This window comes from Barbatula barbatula (genome assembly GCF_947034865.1).
Source record: "Barbatula barbatula genome assembly, chromosome: 1".
NCBI classification, from domain to species: domain Eukaryota; kingdom Metazoa; phylum Chordata; class Actinopteri; order Cypriniformes; family Nemacheilidae; genus Barbatula; species Barbatula barbatula.
Window position 1 is genome coordinate 16199597 of NC_136766.1, and position 19257 is coordinate 16218853.

General features: G+C 39.3%; 1 protein-coding gene across 1 annotated transcript; it reads right to left on the reverse strand.

The window, feature by feature from the left end:
- Positions 1 to 7409: 7409 nt before the first annotated feature.
- On the reverse strand, positions 7410 to 18343 carry cebpg (CCAAT enhancer binding protein gamma). Its single transcript, XM_079460984.1, is given in 4 exon segments — positions 7410 to 9242; positions 9443 to 9465; positions 9468 to 9664; positions 18229 to 18343. Coding segments are annotated over 3 exon segments (504 nt in total). The 5' UTR covers positions 9559 to 9664; positions 18229 to 18343; the 3' UTR covers positions 7410 to 8852.
- Between the last annotated feature and the right edge of the window lie 914 nt (positions 18344 to 19257).

Consider the following 19257-nt stretch of genomic DNA (forward strand, 5'->3'; position numbering starts at 1 on the left):
CATGTCGACCTGTATAGAACATTTAAAAAAATACTGTAATTCAGTCAGCTGCACTGTGCACCTTACTGCTGATTGGCTACAAGGTTGTTTTGGTAATCAAACTTTGTCTAAACAAGTGTAATCGGAAATCGGACACCCCGCCTTTAAAGCCAGCAATTAAACGGTTGCACGCACCTCTCTGAACAACATAGGCTACAGCGGAGATCGGCTTAAAAAACCCGGCTACCTCCTGGTCGGGTTGGTGTCATCCATCCATTTTCTACCGCTTATCCGGGGCCGGGTCGCGGGGGCAGCAGTCTAAGCAGAGATGCCCAGACATCCCTCACCCTAGACACTTCCTCCAGCTCTTCCGGGGGGACACCAGCGTGTCCTAGGTCTTCCCCGGGGTCTCCTCCCGGTCGGACGGGCCCGGAACACCTTCCGGGGAAGGCATCCAGTAGGCATCCGTAACAGATGCCCAAGCCACCTCAGCTGACCCCTCTCGATGTGGAGGAGCAGCGGCTCTACTCCGAGCTCCTCCCGGGTGACCGAGGTTCTCACCATATCTCTAAGGGATCGCCCAGCCACCCTGCGGAGGAAGCTCATTTCAGCCGCCTGTATCCGGGATCTTGTCCTTTCGGTCATGACCCAAAGCTCATGACCATAGGTGAGAGTAGGAACGTAGATTGACCGGTAAATTGAGAGCTTCGCCTTGCGGCTCAGCTCTTTCTTCACCACAACGGACCGGTATATCGACCGCATTACTGCAGAAGCTGCACCGATCCGTCTGTCAATCTGCCGTTCCATCCTTCCCTCACTCGTGAACAAGACCCCGAGATACTTAAACTCCTCCACTTGAGGAAGGAACTCTCCACCAACCTGAAGTGGGCAAGCCACCCTTTTCCGACTGAGGACCATGGCCTCGGATTTGGAGGTACTGATTTTCATTCCAGCCGCTTCACACTCTGCTGTAAACCGTCCCAGTGCATGCTGAAGGTCCTGGTTTGAAGGGGCCAAAACGACAACATCATCCGCAAATAGCAGAGACAAGATCGTGTGGTCCCCAAACCTGACACCCTCCGGCCCCTGGCTGTGCCTAGAAATTCTGTCCATAAAAATTACGAACGGAACCGGCGACAAAGGGCAGCCCTGCCGGAGTCCGACATGCACTGGGAACAAGTCTGACTTACTGCCGGCAATGCGAACCAAGCTCCTGCTTCGGCCGTACAGGGACCTGACAGCCCTTAGTAAAGGACCACAGACCCCATACTCCCGAAGCACCCTCCACAGGATGCCACGAGTGACACAGTCGAATGCCTTCTCCAAATCCACAAAACACATGTGGATTGGTTGAGCAAACTCCCATGAACCCTCCAGCACCCTGTAGAGGGTGTAGAGCTGGTCCAGCGTTCCACGGCCTGGACGAAAACCACACTGTTCCTCCTGAATCCGAGGTTCTACTATCGGCCGTATTCTCCTCTCCAGTACCCTGGCATAGACTTTCCCGGGAAGGCTGAGAAGTGTGATCCGGGGGTTGGTGTCATATTTTATTTAAAATCATGTTTTTAATCAATATTTAATGTCTCGGTCTCTACTCTACTGATTAAATGTTGTATTACCAGTGACTAGTATTTTAATATCTTACCCAGGTGATATAAAAATGCCCCAATGTGATATACCTGTAGTGCAAAGAAGGACTTTAAACAACACGATTGCATAATTAAACCAAAGGGAATAAAATCCTCTGTTTTTATTTCACATACATTTACATAAACATTTGTTTAATTTACTAATCTCGAGCATAATGCCAAATTACTTTTATCTTCAACATTAACTTTCTATGTCAAAAAATTTAGAATATATATTTTTAGTGGGCTTAGATTTTGTTTGAGAAAGCATTTGAAAGTTTGTTTGTATCGATCACAATGCGAATTTTGGCAACCGAAATGTGACAGTAAAACGCATTTTTCAGCTTGGGGAGCGCTTCGCTGACGCTTACCTTGCGCTTGAAACAACCTCCATGCCAGCAAATTCTACGAACGACGCGCAGCTGCTTGTGAATCCGTGAATCCCGCGAAGCTTCCGTAAATGGGACACATTTACAAAAAGTGTATTCAATGTACCTATTTACAGCAAAGTATACATTAACGTAAAACTACAAACGGCCCTATCTACGAGTGCTGTTTACTTATCCCTAGACCAGACCTGACCTATGTAACTCTAACTTAATTTACTGTATATTGGCAAGAATCGGCAATAATGGCTTTAACAAATATAATTAATTGCATAGTAATACATCGGGAAATTATTTATTATCAGTGGCGCCCCAGAAATTTTTTATTGGGGTGGCCACTAGGAGGCTACAGCTAAATCTTGGGGTGGCACCAAAAAAAATAAAAATGATGTGTAATGTTTGTTACACTTGTTTACGTTTGTTTCTGGTTAATGTAACAATATGAATTTAAAGCTGCAGTCCGTAACCTTTTTTGGTAAAACATTTTTCAAAATCAATTTGTCACGTGTGAAGATGCAGCCGGTGGCAGATCGTTCTTAGCCTATTCTTCAAGCAGCTGGAATGTAATTAATACAGTAGACAACTGAATGGCATACATACCCGTTAACGTTTGTCGTCTGTCCAAAAAGTGAAGAATAGATGCTCCCCTGAGTCTTGTGATCGAATCAGTCAGTCCTGCTTCCTGCACTTGCACTGACTCACTGAGCAGCCAAAGACAGACGCAATAGAACAGGGGGAAGGGCAGTGAAACAGCTGCTCTGGTGGCGCCAATCAATCTTCTATTATTTTTTTGTGGCTGCAGCGGATGTTGAATTTTATTTCACTTCACAAACTATTGTGAATTTACATTATGTATTATTATTAATAGTACCCACTGCAAAATCACACTAGGGGTGGCCATGGGGTAGCCAAAGTTTATACAGTGGTGGCCGTTGCAACCCCTGGCTGCCCCTTAGGGGGGGGGGGCTGTTTATTATACACAGTAACCCAAAATGGAACTTGAAACATAATTATATTTATAAAGGACTAATGAAAACATTGCCAAAACACCATCCAAACCATAGATACATCAACCTAATTAATTATTCATAAACAACAGCCAATGGCAAGTCTCCAACAGCAAACCAAGCAATATTTCTATAATTAATATATTGTTATATTATATAATTAAATATGTTGGCAAAATAACATATTATCATTTATAATAATGACATTTTATACTATAACAGCAAGGGTGGCGATATCTTGATACATTAATGTGATAATGTGATTGCAATCAGTATCCAGAGCCATTGAACGAGCAGTATTCATAGTTTCAATGTGATGTCATTCGCTTCAGGGAAGATCCCACTGACGGGCAAAGAGTCTGCCATTATCCATCATGTTAAAAGTAGGTGATTTTTATCGTTTAACTTAAATACAGCGGCATCATTTGTATGTGGCAGGGGCTGGCGGCTGCCGTACGTTGGCTCTCTGGTCAGGTCAATTCAAAGTAATATTTTATTGCAGTGTTTATTGCAGGAGTATGGGCATCAGAAACACAAAAAAATGTAGGTGGCTCCTCTCCCAGTAAAGAGTGTCAGTGCAGCACTTGCAGTAGCAGCATAATAGGGTCAGGAATTAATAAACACATGTGAGACCGTCACACCTCACTAGAGTCTGCCATACCTTGGCTTTAGGTGAATTGACGTCACTGCTTTAATAACTTATAGTTGTTCACCAATCATTGAAAAGACATGCCTGAACTATGCATACAGAATCCCGTCCGAGAAAGGAAACATTGAAAGGATGAAATTGTTAATTTTGTAAACGTGTGTCTGTCCCCAGTGATAGGAAACAATGGCAGCGATCAATGTATACTCATATTTATAGTGAACATGTAACAAACCTCATGTAAACACTGGCTATATTCATCATAAAAATTTTTGCCATAAATCACATTTACAAAATGTTCTTACCTAAATTGTTGTCGGGCACCAGGCTGCGATTAGTTACACCAAATGTTAGCTAAAGTTAGGTTCTGTATTGCAGTATTAGACATAAGCTACAGTAAATAAACTGAAAATGCAATGATTTGCAAATCCTTGAGCACCTTTATTTGGCCATTATATTAAACTTGTGTTCCGACTGAACTTTATTGCTATTTATTAATATAATATGAACATAATACAATACGTGTTAGTATTGATAACGTGGTGGTAGTATAAATCAAGGGATTCTCCAATAATCTGCAATTAAGATAATGACAAAAAGGCACCTTTCAGTGTGATACAAGACCCCACATATGTTTGCTGTGGTTAATGGATATTTGTGTGATGATGGCTATATTCAAAGCATGGATATTTTATGAATGGTATTCGCCAGTCTTCCCCTCAAATTTGCCAGGTATGGCATTTTAATGCAGTTACCATGAAGCAGTTTAATACTGTATTCCTTAAATCTGACATTAATTGTCTTTATGAGAGTTTGCCACTGCAGTTGGATGTGAATGCCTTACTTGATTCTTTTAATTCATCTCGTTTGTCTATTCTTAACTCCATCGCTCCTCTTAGAGTCAAACGTGCAAGGCCAAAACTAGAACCTTGTTTAAATGAAGTCACTCGTGATCTAAGGCGGGCACATAGGAAACGGAAAAGCGGGGTGGAAGAACGACAGACTACAGGTATCACATGAAATATTATGCGAGACATTCGATTCTTACCAATATGCAGTGAGATCAGCAAAGAGGAAACATTATGCAGATTTACTTGATATATCTCGTAATAATCCTGCTATTTTATTTGACACCATTAAGTCAGTGATAAATCCTACTGCTACAAGTACTGTTGTGCCCATTCTCTCGTGTTATGAGTTTATGAATTTCTTTGTACGGAAAATTGAGGGATGAGAATTCATGTTACTGCGAGTCCTGTTGTTTCAATGGCTACCTGCTTTAATTCTGCTGTGTTTGTCCAGTTTTCTTGGATCTCCCTCCAGTCCCTGGCAGAAGTAGTCTACCACTTAAAGTCTACAAAGTGTGAAAATTATTTTACTCCTTAAAAACTAATGAAGAATGTTTTTGAGATAATTGGCCCTAGTAAACTGACTTTTATTAATAGAAGCTTTTAAACCGCTGTGGTCCCCTCGCAATTTAAGCATGCTATAGTTCATCCTTCTCTGAAAAAAAAGACTTTGGATCCTAATGTCTTATCGAATTATAGGCCTATTTCGAAGTTGCCATTCTTATCCAAAGTTTTGGAACAAATCACACTAAATCAATTACAAACTTTTCTCACTAATAATGAAATCTTCAAACTTAAACTTTAAATAAAACCACAGCACAGAGACAGCTCTGCTGAAAGTCCTAAATGATATTCTAATTTCCATGGATTCCGGAAACCCGGTGGTATCATTTTTACTTGACCTGAGCGCGTCTTTTGACACTATCGATGACAATGTCCTCATCTCCCGATTAGAAAAAACGACAACTTGCGGGACATGGTACTCGAGTGTTTGAAGTCCTTTCTGTCTAGCAGAACGTTTTCTGTTCATTTCGGTCAACAACACTCCAGAAAGGCCCTTTGTCTAGTGGGGTCCCGCAAGGATCCATTCCTGGCCCAATTCTGTTTTCGTTATACATGTTGCCCTTGGGTTTTATTTTCCGTATGATTGTGTATCTTTTCACGATTACACACAGGTTTACTCACCTCTGAAGAAGCATGACAAGGGTTCTCTTGATTCATAATTGAGGTGCCTACACAAAGTTAAATCTTCTGAATCTAAATCACAGCAAAACTGAAATAATCTGGTTTGGCACCTCTGATACCAAGGTATCTTTGACTTGGGTTAGTTAACTCCATTTAGTTAATAAGTGTTGATGAATCTGGGTGTCAAATTTGATGGCCATTTGAAATTTGATGCAAAGATCAACTCAGTGGTTAAATCCTGCTTCTTCCAGCTTAGATTAATAGCTAAGGTAAAACCGTTTTTGTCCCCAAGGGCCCTTGAAATTATTACCCATGCTTTCATTTTCGGAAGATTAGACTATTGTAACTTTCTGTACACCGGTGTAAATCAAGCATTGTTAAACCGTCTTCAGCTTGTCCAAAATGCTGCCACTAGACTTGTAACTGGTACCAGGAAAAGGGAGCATATACACCTCCCTTTACTGGCTGCCGGTGAAATATAGAATTCCCCTGAAATTGTTGGTTATTGTTCACAATGCTCTTCAAAATCTAGCCCGCCTTATTTAACAGCTGTCCTACATGTACATAAACCGATCCCTCAGATCAATCAACCAGATGATCTTGGACATACAGGTAGATCCAGATTAAATCTAATGGTGTTCGGGCATATGCGGTTGCAGCCCCCAAGATGTGTAATAATTTGCCCATTCATTTTAGGCTCACCCCATCCATAGGATTTTTTAAACATGTGAAACTGCATTTTCTAAAGGTTGTCTGCATTTGGGTCAGTAGGCCGATCCTAGCCGGATGCTTATCTCAATGGTCGTGTGTGAGAAGGTGTTGAACGCTGTGTTTCTTTGTTTTCTATTTTTATTGTCTATTGCTTTTGTATTGCCTCTATACTGTACAGCACATTGGTCAACTTCAAGTTGTGTTTAATTGTGCTATATAAATAAATGTAAAAAATAAATGTAAACTATACTAAACGAAAGACCTGAAATATATGATGTAATGGAAAATACACTTTTCTGTATTAATTATTGGGTCTTTAAAAATGTTTAAAAGAGTCTATCACTGTGTCTTTATCTTCTAAGAATACCCTAAGTGGAAAGCTGATTGAGGAAGGAAAACAGAGAAGTGGGAGCTCCAGGTAGAACTTGGTGTTCAGTGTTCTTCCTCTGTTCTGGGATACTGTGTCTGTGTTCCAGGACGTGTCATTCATCTTATCTCGCTGAACAGGTTACGTACGCACACGCACGCACTTCCAGCAGTCCAGGGTCCAAGTACAGAATGACCCACATTCTCCCTGTCAGTCTGAACATCCTACCATCATACCGCAATCTACATCAACACATTTTTCCCTGCTTTAGATGTTTATTCTTGCTACACCTGACTGTTCAAACTGTTTAAAGAAACTCAGTTTAACTGGCTAGACCAGTTTGAGAACTTATTTTATACTATGTTATGACCAGTTTAAAGTCATAGCAAAAGATGATCTTCAACTGAAAATGCTTCACAAGTAACTCAAGACTTTGTGATCCTCCAGTCAGATTATTCTTTAGGAATAAAAATCTGTTACGATCAGCTGTATTCTGAATAAATAAACAAACACAGTTTTTTATGTATAAACTTAAATATTACTTCTGGTAAAATGTCCCAAAGCTACAGTACAGCTACGGCGAGTGTGTAGCTAACCTGGTAAATAAATGTCTAGGTTTCGTTCGATTTAGTACAGACACAAAGAAGGTGTTTTATATTCAATTTTAATTTACAATGCACAAAAAACCCAATATACATCATGTAAAAAAGCAAGATTGCCCAGCAACCCTCATACTTAAGCAAAATAGGCCAATCAAATATTCAATTAAAATATTGAATTTAGTCTTTTGTTGAAGAAGTTTTTCACAGTAGCTTTATTTCAGCTTAGCCTGATACTATATAAAAATGTGTTTTCTATTTAACATAAAAAAATAAAAGCATAACGTTTTAGTTGTTTAAATCGTGCTAATCATGCATTACCTTTCATGCTTGTTTTAAATGTTTAAAACATTGGATATAGAAAATATACAATACAATTAAAGATGCTTCAGACATCTAACAAGACCCCTCTTTAATTTTCTTTTAAACAGGAATACAGGTCTTAAAGGCTGTCTGGTGAGGCTATTACGTATAGCCTGAGGTACAAAAGTCTATCTACAGTAACTCCAAGAACGCACAGCCCTATGAGAGTCAATGAGGGCAAAAGTCATTTGGCTACATTACCAAGCTGATCCACTGACCTAAAGTAACACCTGCTTCTGCAGATGTAAACTTCACACGTACTGATCTTAACCAAGACGAGTCACAGACAAACAAAATGACTGCAATTTAATGGCTGATATTCAAAAGGCCTGTTCTCATTCTATATCTTATATGCACAATCAAGAGTATTTACACAGACACAATAGTTACTGTTACGAAAAACTTTGTAATAATTGAGCTTCCAACACCCTAAAATTCAGGCTAGAGCTAATATTCTCAAATTCTTCTACACCCTTGTCGGAATTGGAGGCTTAACTGTAGGGATTTAAGGGCTACTGTTATTGCAGATACTGTCTGGAGTCTGATGCAATATGTTTTGTCTGTCTGGAGTATGTTTCTATGGATACAACAGAATATTTCGGTTTAATTTAAGACAAGCCGACAGGAAAAAAACAAGAATATAGTAAGTTACTTAACTTTAGTTTCTAATTTAATTTTAGTGCATTCCTATGCACTGATGAAACATATTTATATTACATATTGTAATATTGTTAAATCAACTTTTACAATCTTCAATCTTTGTAACCTACTTTGGCCACAAAATAAAATTCTCCACTGACAAGCACATTCCTCTAAGATACTGCTAAGCTTCAAGACACTGAAACATGCTTCAAAATAGATTAGGCTATAAAAGGTGGTTATCTCTTGCACATCAAATCAGAGCGTGGGTTGGACATTCTGTAGTTGCTATGGCAATGATGTCATAAGTCTCAGCATGAGACACAATACGTTTGGAAAAAGAAGCCGAATTTAAGTGTACAAGAGAAAACATAAGTTAACATTGCAGGCAAATTCTAGGGAAAGGGAAATGAAGCGCAATATGATTAAAATGCTCTTTGCCTAAAGAGTCTCAACGGCCACAGCATAGCACACTGCAAACCAACGATAGCCCCTCACTGGCTGCTGTTGTTGTTACTGCCATTGTGGTTGCTGTTGTTGTTGCAGAGGTCTCCGGGGCCTCCAACAGAAGCAGGGGGCTGCACGTTATCTGCTAGGTTATGAGCATGCTCCAGAAACAGGTCTTTGAGCACGCTCAGTTCTTTGCTGAGCAATTTTATTTTGGCCTCCAGTCTCTCATTCTCCTCCTTGAGCTCATTGACACGTTGCTGGGTGTCCTGTGCCTTCTGCTTGCTACGCATGCGACTTTTCTTTACTGCCAAATTGTTGCGTTCTCTTCGTTGGCGGTATTCGTCACTGTCTTTATCTGCCATGTTCTTCTTCATCTTGCTGGGTCGTGTGGCCTTACCCCCACCTGCAGGACTCACTGGGACTAACTGAGGAACCTGCAAAAGATACAACAATTTCGTACATAGTTAATATAAGGAATAGGATGGCACACTTCAATTGTACAGCACTGTGCAAAAGTGATTTTACGGTTCAAGAATGTTATATTTTCTATAAACACGTTGTGGATTCTTCATGGATGCATAAAGACGTACTTTGTAAATATGATGTAAGCACATAAGAGTGTTCATATGTGTACCTGCTGCAGTCCAGCTGTGCTAGTGGATTCACTTCACTATTATGAGGCTGATTCGGTATAACACTGACACCGTTCTGATTTGTGTTGGTTTTCTTCTGTTGCAGCTGCTTGCTCATGTGGATCCGCTTCCACTGTATCTCTCACCCACTCCGACATATGCTGTCGGGCTTCCCAGAACTGGATAGTGTGATGGGGCTGATGCCACTGGGAGAATGTGTGTGCCTAAAGCCGGACACGATCAAAAGAAGGAATCAGACGAAGTACTTTACACACATTAGCATAATCCCCGATCGGATTGTACATTTTTGTATATCGCGATGCCCCACAGTCCCCACCTGAAAAGATGCTTATCGCAGAAACGCATTGTTTCAGCAAAATGCTGCAATACCTAAAAGTCGTCTCAACCACCCGTGCTCATCCGTTAGCACCATGTTGCTGTTACCCGACCGTGCTGCCATGTCAATGTGCATATGTGGCAAATTTTCTTTCTCCTATGAGTGAGCTCAAGTGTTGCCCGCGGTTGCATCATCGCTCGCCCTCCCACCCGCTCCTTTGTAGCACGGGAGAAGGGAAACTCCAAAGTCATGCAGGACTTAGGCGAGTAAAGTTAACATTTTAAACCAACATCAGAAAAGCGAGGTTACAGTCAAGAAAATGCAAGTTTATTAGTGAGCATTTGTCTGAGAGACAGGGCTAGTGTGTTGTTATTTGACATGTCAGGCTGGTTACATCATACACGGAACTATGTAGGAATGAAGGGGAATACCACGGTGTTAACTGCCTCAACAACACGGCAAGCGAGCTTTTAAAATACAATATAGCAATACAGCAGACAATGTAAAGATAGAACGCTGACACAAATTATACTTTAATGCGTCTACGCGAATCTGTAGCCAGTGGATCTAACCTACTTCAAGTTAGCAGGCTTGCTAAGTAACTTAACGTTAGCTGACACATTTCACCGCGGTCAAGCCAGCCGCAGTTCGAAAATACACGGTCAAGCCAGCCGCAGTTTGATTAATTATGCGCGCATACTTCGTAAACTACGGTAATTTCTAGAAACACCGCTTTTAAAGCTTTATTTAAATGCGGATCGTCTGTGTGTCTCCTCAATATTATATATTGCGTTTTACGTTTAGAATTTCCGTAATTAAAGAACATTTTTATCAGAATGTTTGCTTATGCATGTTGTGAAAGCAATGTCTCCGTCTGCAACTTTTGTTTAACAGTTACTGTTACTGATATTTCCATCAAATAAAACGGGTTAAAATTGTTTTACCTGTAGCCTACTCCTGTGAAATTATTTTTTTAATGTGTATCCTATAGTAAATGTGTTGTAAGTGTCTAAATGATTAGCTACAAAATGCAAATACATTATTTTAATACAGTAACATGAATTTGTACAAGTTTAACTGTGTAATGGCTTTTGAAAGCGTATTATAGCGTTTGAAAAACCATGCTTTCATACTATAATGACTTATAACTAATGGTAATGGTTTACTGTAGCATTTGGAGAAATTGTCATTTATCCAATTTAAATGCCTATAGAAACATGATTTCCAATAAGTTTCACAAACGGATGGTCGGATCCTGTAGGGGGCATCCCATACTATATGCACACCATATATGGACTTATTTTACTGTGCCGTTTGGGAGAAATAGTCATTTTTCCACTTAAATGCCTATAGAAAAATGATTTCAAATAAGTTTCACAAACGGATGGTCGGATCCTGTAGGGGGCATCCCACACTATATGCACACCATATATGGACTTATTTTACTGTGCCGTTTGGGAGAAATAGTCATTTTTCCACTTTAAATGCCTATAGAAACATGATTTCCAATAAGTTTCACAAACGGATGGTCTCTTCCTCTAGGGGGCATCCCACACTATATATACACCATAAATGGACTAATTTTACTGTAGCATTTCAGAGAAATTGTCATTTTTCCACTTTAAATGCCTATAGAAACATATTTCCAATAAGTTTCACAAACGGATGGTCGGATCCTGTAGGGGGCATCCCATACTATATGCACACCATATATGGACTAATTTTACTGTAGGATTTCGGAGAAATTGTCATTTTTCCACTTTAAATGCCTATAGAAACATGATTTCCAATAAGTTTCACAAACGGATGGCCTCTTCCTCTAGGGGGCATCCCACACTATATGCACACCATATATAGACTCATTTTACTGTAGCATATGGGAGAAATTGTCATTTTTCCTCTTTAAATGCCTATAGAAACATGATTTCCAATAAGTTTCACAAACGGATGGTCGGATCCTGTAGGGGGCATCCCACACTATATGCACACCATATATGGACTCATTTTACTGTAGCATTTGGGAGAAATTGTCATTTTTCCTCTTTAAATGCCTATAGAAACATGATTTCCAATAAGTTTCACAAACGGATGGTCGGACTCTGTAGGGGGCATCCCATACTATATGCACACCATATATGGACTCATTTTACTGTAGCATTTGGGAGAAATTGTCATTTTTCCACTTTAAATGCCTATAGAAACATGATTTCCAATAAGTTTCACAAACGGATGGCCTCTTCCTCTAGGGGGCATCCCACACTATATGCACACCATATATAGACTCATTTTACTGTAGCATATGGGAGAAATTGTCATTTTTCCTCTTTAAATGCCTATAGAAACATGATTTCCAATAAGTTTCACAAACGGATGGTCGGTTCCTGTAGGGGGCATCCCACACTATATGCACACCATATATGGACTCATTTTACTGTAGCATTTGGGAGAAATTGTCATTTTTCCACTTTAAATGCCTATAGAAACATGATTTCCAATAAGTTTCACAAACGGATGGTCGGTTCCTCTAAGGGGCATCCCATACTATATGCACACCATATATGGACTCATTTTACTGTAGCATATGGGAGAAATTGTCATTTTTCCTCTTTAAATGCCTATAGAAACATGATTTCCAATAAGTTTCACAAACGGATGGTCGGATCCTGTAGGGGGCATCCCACACTATATGCACACCATATATGGACTCATTTTACTGTAGCATTTGGGAGAAATTGTCATTTTTCCTCTTTAAATGCCTATAGAAACATGATTTCCAATAAGTTTCACAAACGGATGGTCGGACTCTGTAGGGGGCATCCCATACTATATGCACACCATATATGGACTCATTTTACTGTAGCATTTGGGAGAAATTGTCATTTTTCCTCTTTAAATGCCTATAGAAACATGATTTCCAATAAGTTTCACAAACGGATGGTCGGACTCTGTAGGGGGCATCCCATACTATATGCACACCATATATGGACTCATTTTACTGTAGCATTTGGGAGAAATTGTCATTTTTCCTCTTTAAATGCCTATAGAAACATGATTTCCAATAAGTTTCACAAACGGATGGTCGGACTCTGTAGGGGGCATCCCATACTATATGCACACCATATATGGACTCATTTTACTGTAGCATTTCGGAGAAATTGTCATTTTTCCTCTTTAAATGCCTATAGAAACATGATTTCTAATAAGTTTCACAAACGGATGGTCGGACTCTGTAGGGGGCATCCCACACTATATACACAACATATATGGACTCATTTTACTGTAGCATATGGGAGAAATTGCGATTTCCCCAATTTAAATGCCTATAGAAACATGATTTCTAATAAGTTTCACAAACAGATGGTCTCTTCCTGTAGGGGGCATTCCACACAATATGCACAAATAATTATTATTGTGACATTTTTTTTCAGCCCGTAACTAGTCGTAACAAATCGTCTAGCTTATTGAGGAATGGTGAGCTATGACTTTTATAAGCGATCAGGCGTAGGGGGTATGATAGGGGGGCAAAAACTCGCCCCAAAAATCCCATTGACTTAACTTTACGACAAATTTCGGCGGGTCGTAGCTCCGAGTGAGAATTTCGTTGAGAAACATGCTGGTAACGACATTTGAAGAGGCTGGCAGGCCCTTTAAGAACATACCTCACAATGGGGTGTAAGTTGCACCCCTGGGGTGTAGGAGCCCCCCCAAAAAGCCCCACTGACTATAATGGATGCCCATATAAGGAGTTAAAATGTCCCGCATGATATAACTTAGCAGTACCAGGCAACGAATCAGCATCCCAGGAACTTCAAAAAGATATGAAGCCACGCCCATAGTAGCCATTTACATGGACTTAGCAACCGATCCTATAGACTTCCATTATAAATGGCCCACATTGATATCTTGTCCACACAGTGTCGTAGAGACAAGGGGGTGGTCTCATTTGACTCAGGCATTCAATTGGTCTGTCACAGGATCATTGTGGAGCTTTTAAGCCACGCCCATTGCAACCAAATAGGTTTACTTATTTTACAAGATGTATATCTCTGCATCAGAACATCGTAGAGACATGGGAGTTGGTTAATTTCAGTTATACCTCAGAGTTTTATAAATTGTTTAATGCCAAGCCACGCCCATGGCAACCAAACAGCTTAGCTTAGCAACTGTTAGGGCCAATAGCAAAACCTTCATCTTTGCATCAGAACATCGTAGAGACATGGGGGTTGGCTGTTTCACTAGTGGTTTGAATGGTCATCCCCCTAGCCCAACACCAGCATTTTGCCACATTAGCACCACTTTACAATTTCTTCAGAGAATGTACCTTTCAGTTTATAATTAATGTGTCTATAACTTTTGAAGCAGAAAAATGACAATTTTGGCCATCCGTTTTTAAAACTTATTAGAAATCGTGTTTCTATAGGCATTTAAAGTGGAAAAATGACCATTTCTCCCAAATGTTACAGTAAAATGAGTCCATATATGGTGTGCATATAGTATGGGATGCCCCCTACAGAGTCCGACCATCCGCTTGTGAAACTTATTAGAAATCATGTTTCTATAGGCATTTAAATTGGAAAAATGATAATTTCTCCCAAATGTTACAGTAAAATGAGTCCATATATGGTGTGCATATACTGTGGGATGCCCCCTACAGGATCCGACCATCCGTTTGTGAAACTTATTGGAAATCATGTTTCTATAGGCATTTAGAGTGGAAAAATGACAATTTCTCCCAAATGCCACAGTAAAATAAGTCCATATATGGTGTATATATAGTGTGGGATGCCCCCTAGAGGAAGAGACCATCCGTTTGTGAAACTTATTGGAAATCATGTTTCTATAGGCATTTAAAGTGGAAAAATGACAATTTCTCCCAAATGCTACAGTAAAATTAGTCCATATATGGTGTGCATATACTGGGGGATGCCCCCTACAGGATCCGACCATCCGTTTGTGAAACTTATTGGAAATCATGTTTCTATAGGCATTTAAAGAGGAAAAATGACAATTTCTCCCATATGCTACAGTAAAATGAGTCTATATATGGTGTGCATATAGTGTGGGATGCCCCCTAGAGGAAGAGGCCATCCGTTTGTGAAACTTATTGGAAATCATGTTTCTATAGGCATTTAAAGTGGAAAAATGACAATTTCTCCCAAATGCCACAGTAAAATTAGTCCATATATGGTGTGCATATAGTGTGGGATGCCCCCTACAGGATCCGACCATCCGTTTGTGAAACTTATTGGAATTCATGTTTCTATAGGCATTTAAAGAGGAAAAATGACAATATCTCTGAAATGCTACGGTAAAATTAGTCCATATATGGTGTGCATATAGTATGGGATGCCCCCTACAGGATCCGACCATCCGTTTGTGAAACTTATTGGAAATCATGTTTCTATAGGCATTTAAAGTGGAAAAATGACAATTTCTCTGAAATGCCACAGTAAAATAAGTCCATATATGGTGTATATATAGTGTGGGATGCCCCCTAGAGGAAGAGACCATCCGTTTGTGAAACTTATTAGAAATCATGTTTCTATAGGCATTTAAAGTGGAAAAATGACAATTTCTCCCAAATGCTACAGTAAAATGAGTCCATATATGGTGTGCATATAGTGTGGGATGCCCCCTACAGGATCCGACCATCCGTTTGTGAAACTTATTGGAAATCATGTTTCTATAGGCATTTAAAGAGGAAAAATGACAATTTCTCCCATATGCTACAGTAAAATGAGTCCATATATGGTGTGCATATAGTATGGGATGCCCCTTAGAGGAACCGACCATCCGTTTGTGAAACTTATTGGAAATCATGTTTCTATAGGCATTTAAAGAGGAAAAATGACAATTTCTCCCATATGCTACAGTAAAATGAGTCCATATATGGTGTGCATATAGTGTGGGATGCCCCCTACAGGAACCGACCATCCGTTTGTGAAACTTATTGGAAATCATGTTTCTATAGGCATTTAAAGAGGAAAAATGACAATTTCTCCCATATGCTACAGTAAAATGAGTCTATATATGGTGTGCATATAGTGTGGGATGCCCCCTAGAGGAAGAGACCATCCGTTTGTGAAACTTATTAGAAATCATGTTTCTATAGGCATTTAAAGTGGAAAAATGACAATTTCTCCGAAATCCTACAGTAAAATGAGTCCATATATGGTGTATATATAGTGTGGGATGCCCCCTACAGGATCCGACCATCCGTTTGTGAAACTTATTGGAATTCATGTTTCTATAGGCATTTAAAGTGGAAAAATGACAATTTCTCTGAAATGCTACAGTAAAATTAGTCCATTTATGGTGTATATATAGTGTGGGATGCCCCCTACAGGAAGAGACCATCCGTTTGTGAAACTTATTGGAAATCATGTTTCTATAGGCATTTAAAGTGGAAAAATGACAATTTCTCTGAAATGCTACAGTAAAATGAGTCCATATATGGTGTATATATAGTGTGGGATGCCCCCTACAGGATCCGACCATCCGTTTGTGAAACTTATTGGAATTCATGTTTCTATAGGCATTTAAAGAGGAAAAATGACAATATCTCTGAAATGCTACAGTAAAATTAGTCCATATATGGTGTGCATATAGTATGGGATGCCCCCTACAGGATCCGACCATCCGTTTGTGAAACTTATTGGGTCAGCTGTGGCCTAATGGTTAGAGCGTTGGGCTTGTGGTCAGAAGGTTGCCGGTTCTAATCTCAGTGCCAGCAGGTCATGACTGAAGGGCCCTTGAGCAAGGCACCTTACCCCTGATTGCTCTGCAGTAATGTTCCACTGTATAAAAACTACTTGTAAGTCGCTTTGGATAAAAGCGTCTGCCAAATGAATAAATGTAAATGTAAATGTAAATCATGTTTCTATAGGCATTTAAAGTGGAAAAATGACAATTTCTCTGAAATGCTACAGTAAAATTAGTCCATTTATGGTGTATATATAGTGTGGGATGCCCCCTAGAGGAAGAGACCATCCGTTTGTGAAACTTATTGGAAATCATGTTTCTATAGGCATTTAAAGTGGAAAAATGACAATTTCTCTGAAATGCTACAGTAAAATTAGTCCATTTATGGTGTATATATAGTGTGGGATGCCCCCTACAGGAAGAGACCATCCGTTTGTGAAACTTATTGGAAATCATGTTTCTATAGGCATTTAAAGTGGAAAAATGACAATTTCTCTGAAATGCTACAGTAAAATTAGTCCATTTATGGTGTATATATAGTGTGGGATGCCCCCTACAGGAAGAGACCATCCGTTTGTGAAACTTATTTGAAATCATTTTTCTATAGGCATTTAAAGTGGAAAAATGACTATTTCTCCCAAACGGCACAGTAAAATAAGTCCATATATGGTGTGCATATAGTGTGGGATGCCCCCTACAGGATCCGACCATCCGTTTGTGAAACTTATTTGAAATCATGTTTCTATAGGCATTTAAAGTGGAAAAATGACTATTTCTCCCAAACGGCACAGTAAAATAAGTCCATATATGGTGTGCATATAGTATGGGATGCCCCCTACAGGATCCGACCATCCGTTTGTGAAACTTATTGGAAATCATGTTTCTATAGGCATTTAAATTGGATAAATGACAATTTTTCCCAAATGCTACAGTAAACCATTACCATTAGTTATAAGTCATTATAGTATGAAAGCATGGTTTTTCAAAACGCTATAATACGCTTTCAAAAGCCATTACACAGTTAAACTTGTACAAATTCATGTTACTGTATTAAAATAATGTATTTGCATTTTGTAGCTAATCATTTAGACACTTACAACACATTTACTATAGGATACACATTAAAAAAATAATTTCACAGGAGTAGGCTACAGGTAAAACAATTTTAACCCGTTTTATTTGATGGAAATATCAGTAACAGTAACTGTTAAACAAAAGTTGCAGACGGAGACATTGCTTTCACAACATGCATAAGCAAACATTCTGATAAAAATGTTCTTCAATTACGGAAATTCTAAACGTAAAACGCAATATATAATATTGAGGAGACACACAGACGATCCGCATTTAAATAAAGCTTTAAAAGCGGTGTTTCTAGAAATTACCGTAGTTTACGAAGTATGCGCGCATAATTAATCAAACTGCGGCTGGCTTGACCGTGTATTTTCGAACTGCGGCTGGCTTGACCGCGGTCACATTTCGGACCATGACGTCAGGCGTCCAACATCACCAATTGATAGCCTCAACAGACCGCTTTCAACATAAAACGTTATTAACATGAAATATAACGGTTTAAGGTCGATCATAGTCATGTTTAATCACGAGGAATGAACCTCGCTGGTCTCAGGTCTGAGCTATTTTGCAATGGGTTGAGCAGAAAGGATCCACTCCGTTAGCAAACCATCGTTTCGTAGGTAAAACTACTACATTCGAGAGTCTAATAGGTATCTAATCTCCCAGACGACTTACCTTGAAGACGTTCGAGGCTTCACTTGAGTTAAAAAAGAATAATATCCCCTTTGTTTACGAGAAATAAGCGCAGGATGAGGTGTTATTGTTTGGTAAAGCGGCGCTTGGGAGTATTGCGAAATCTTTTGACCATGTAGGGAAATCTGCTTTACTAACCAATCAGATCAAATGGTGGGGAGAGATGACGAAATACAGCTTTGACTGACATGTTACTAAACCACTTAGATCGCGATTGTTATTTCGAGGCGTTTCCATGCAATAAGACATAAGATCATTGAAGAATGCTAAACAAGGTAATTCCTTTTTATTGGGAAAAGTTGTAATTGTATGTATAAAATCACACGGCGAAGTTTGTTTTAAATGTTTTATTCGAATATTGTCTAATTCCCAAAATAATGCGTTTTATTCTCGTATGGAGAACATTTTATATAAAATGTTACTACATAGCCTCAATAAATAATTTTGAAACTTGTTTCGAAATGTAAAGTAAAGACAGCAGCCCCAAACTATCCAACAGATAAAAAACAGGACATATCTGCTGGTGGCTACATTTCCTACCCTCTCATATTTTACAGTGGTACATGCCAGGCGCGCGCTGTAACAATAGAGGGAGCTCCCAGACTGCACACGCACTGATGAGCCCGGATAAGCGCTCCAACTTTAGCGCACACAATTGTCAAGTTCTCTAGCTTTATTTTGGCAAAGATACATACTCAAAACTCTTATTACCAAAAAAAGATTTTAAATGGTCAAATCAAATATAAGTAACACGTTCAAAAAATCAAACAAGACAAAAGCATACACACTCAAAATGCCTTAAAGACAAATATTTAATGTCTCACTCGCATAAGCAGATAATAAAAAGGTACAATGCATCTCTGTTCTTGTTTGCCGTTTTCTCTTTTTGGGAGTAAAACGACTTCGTATAGGCAATTATGTCAAAAATGTCATAGAGCCTATATTTTGGTGCTTTATTAATCTGTCAAGTTCTTTATTGATATTATTCATATTACGGTGGGCTGTGGTCCG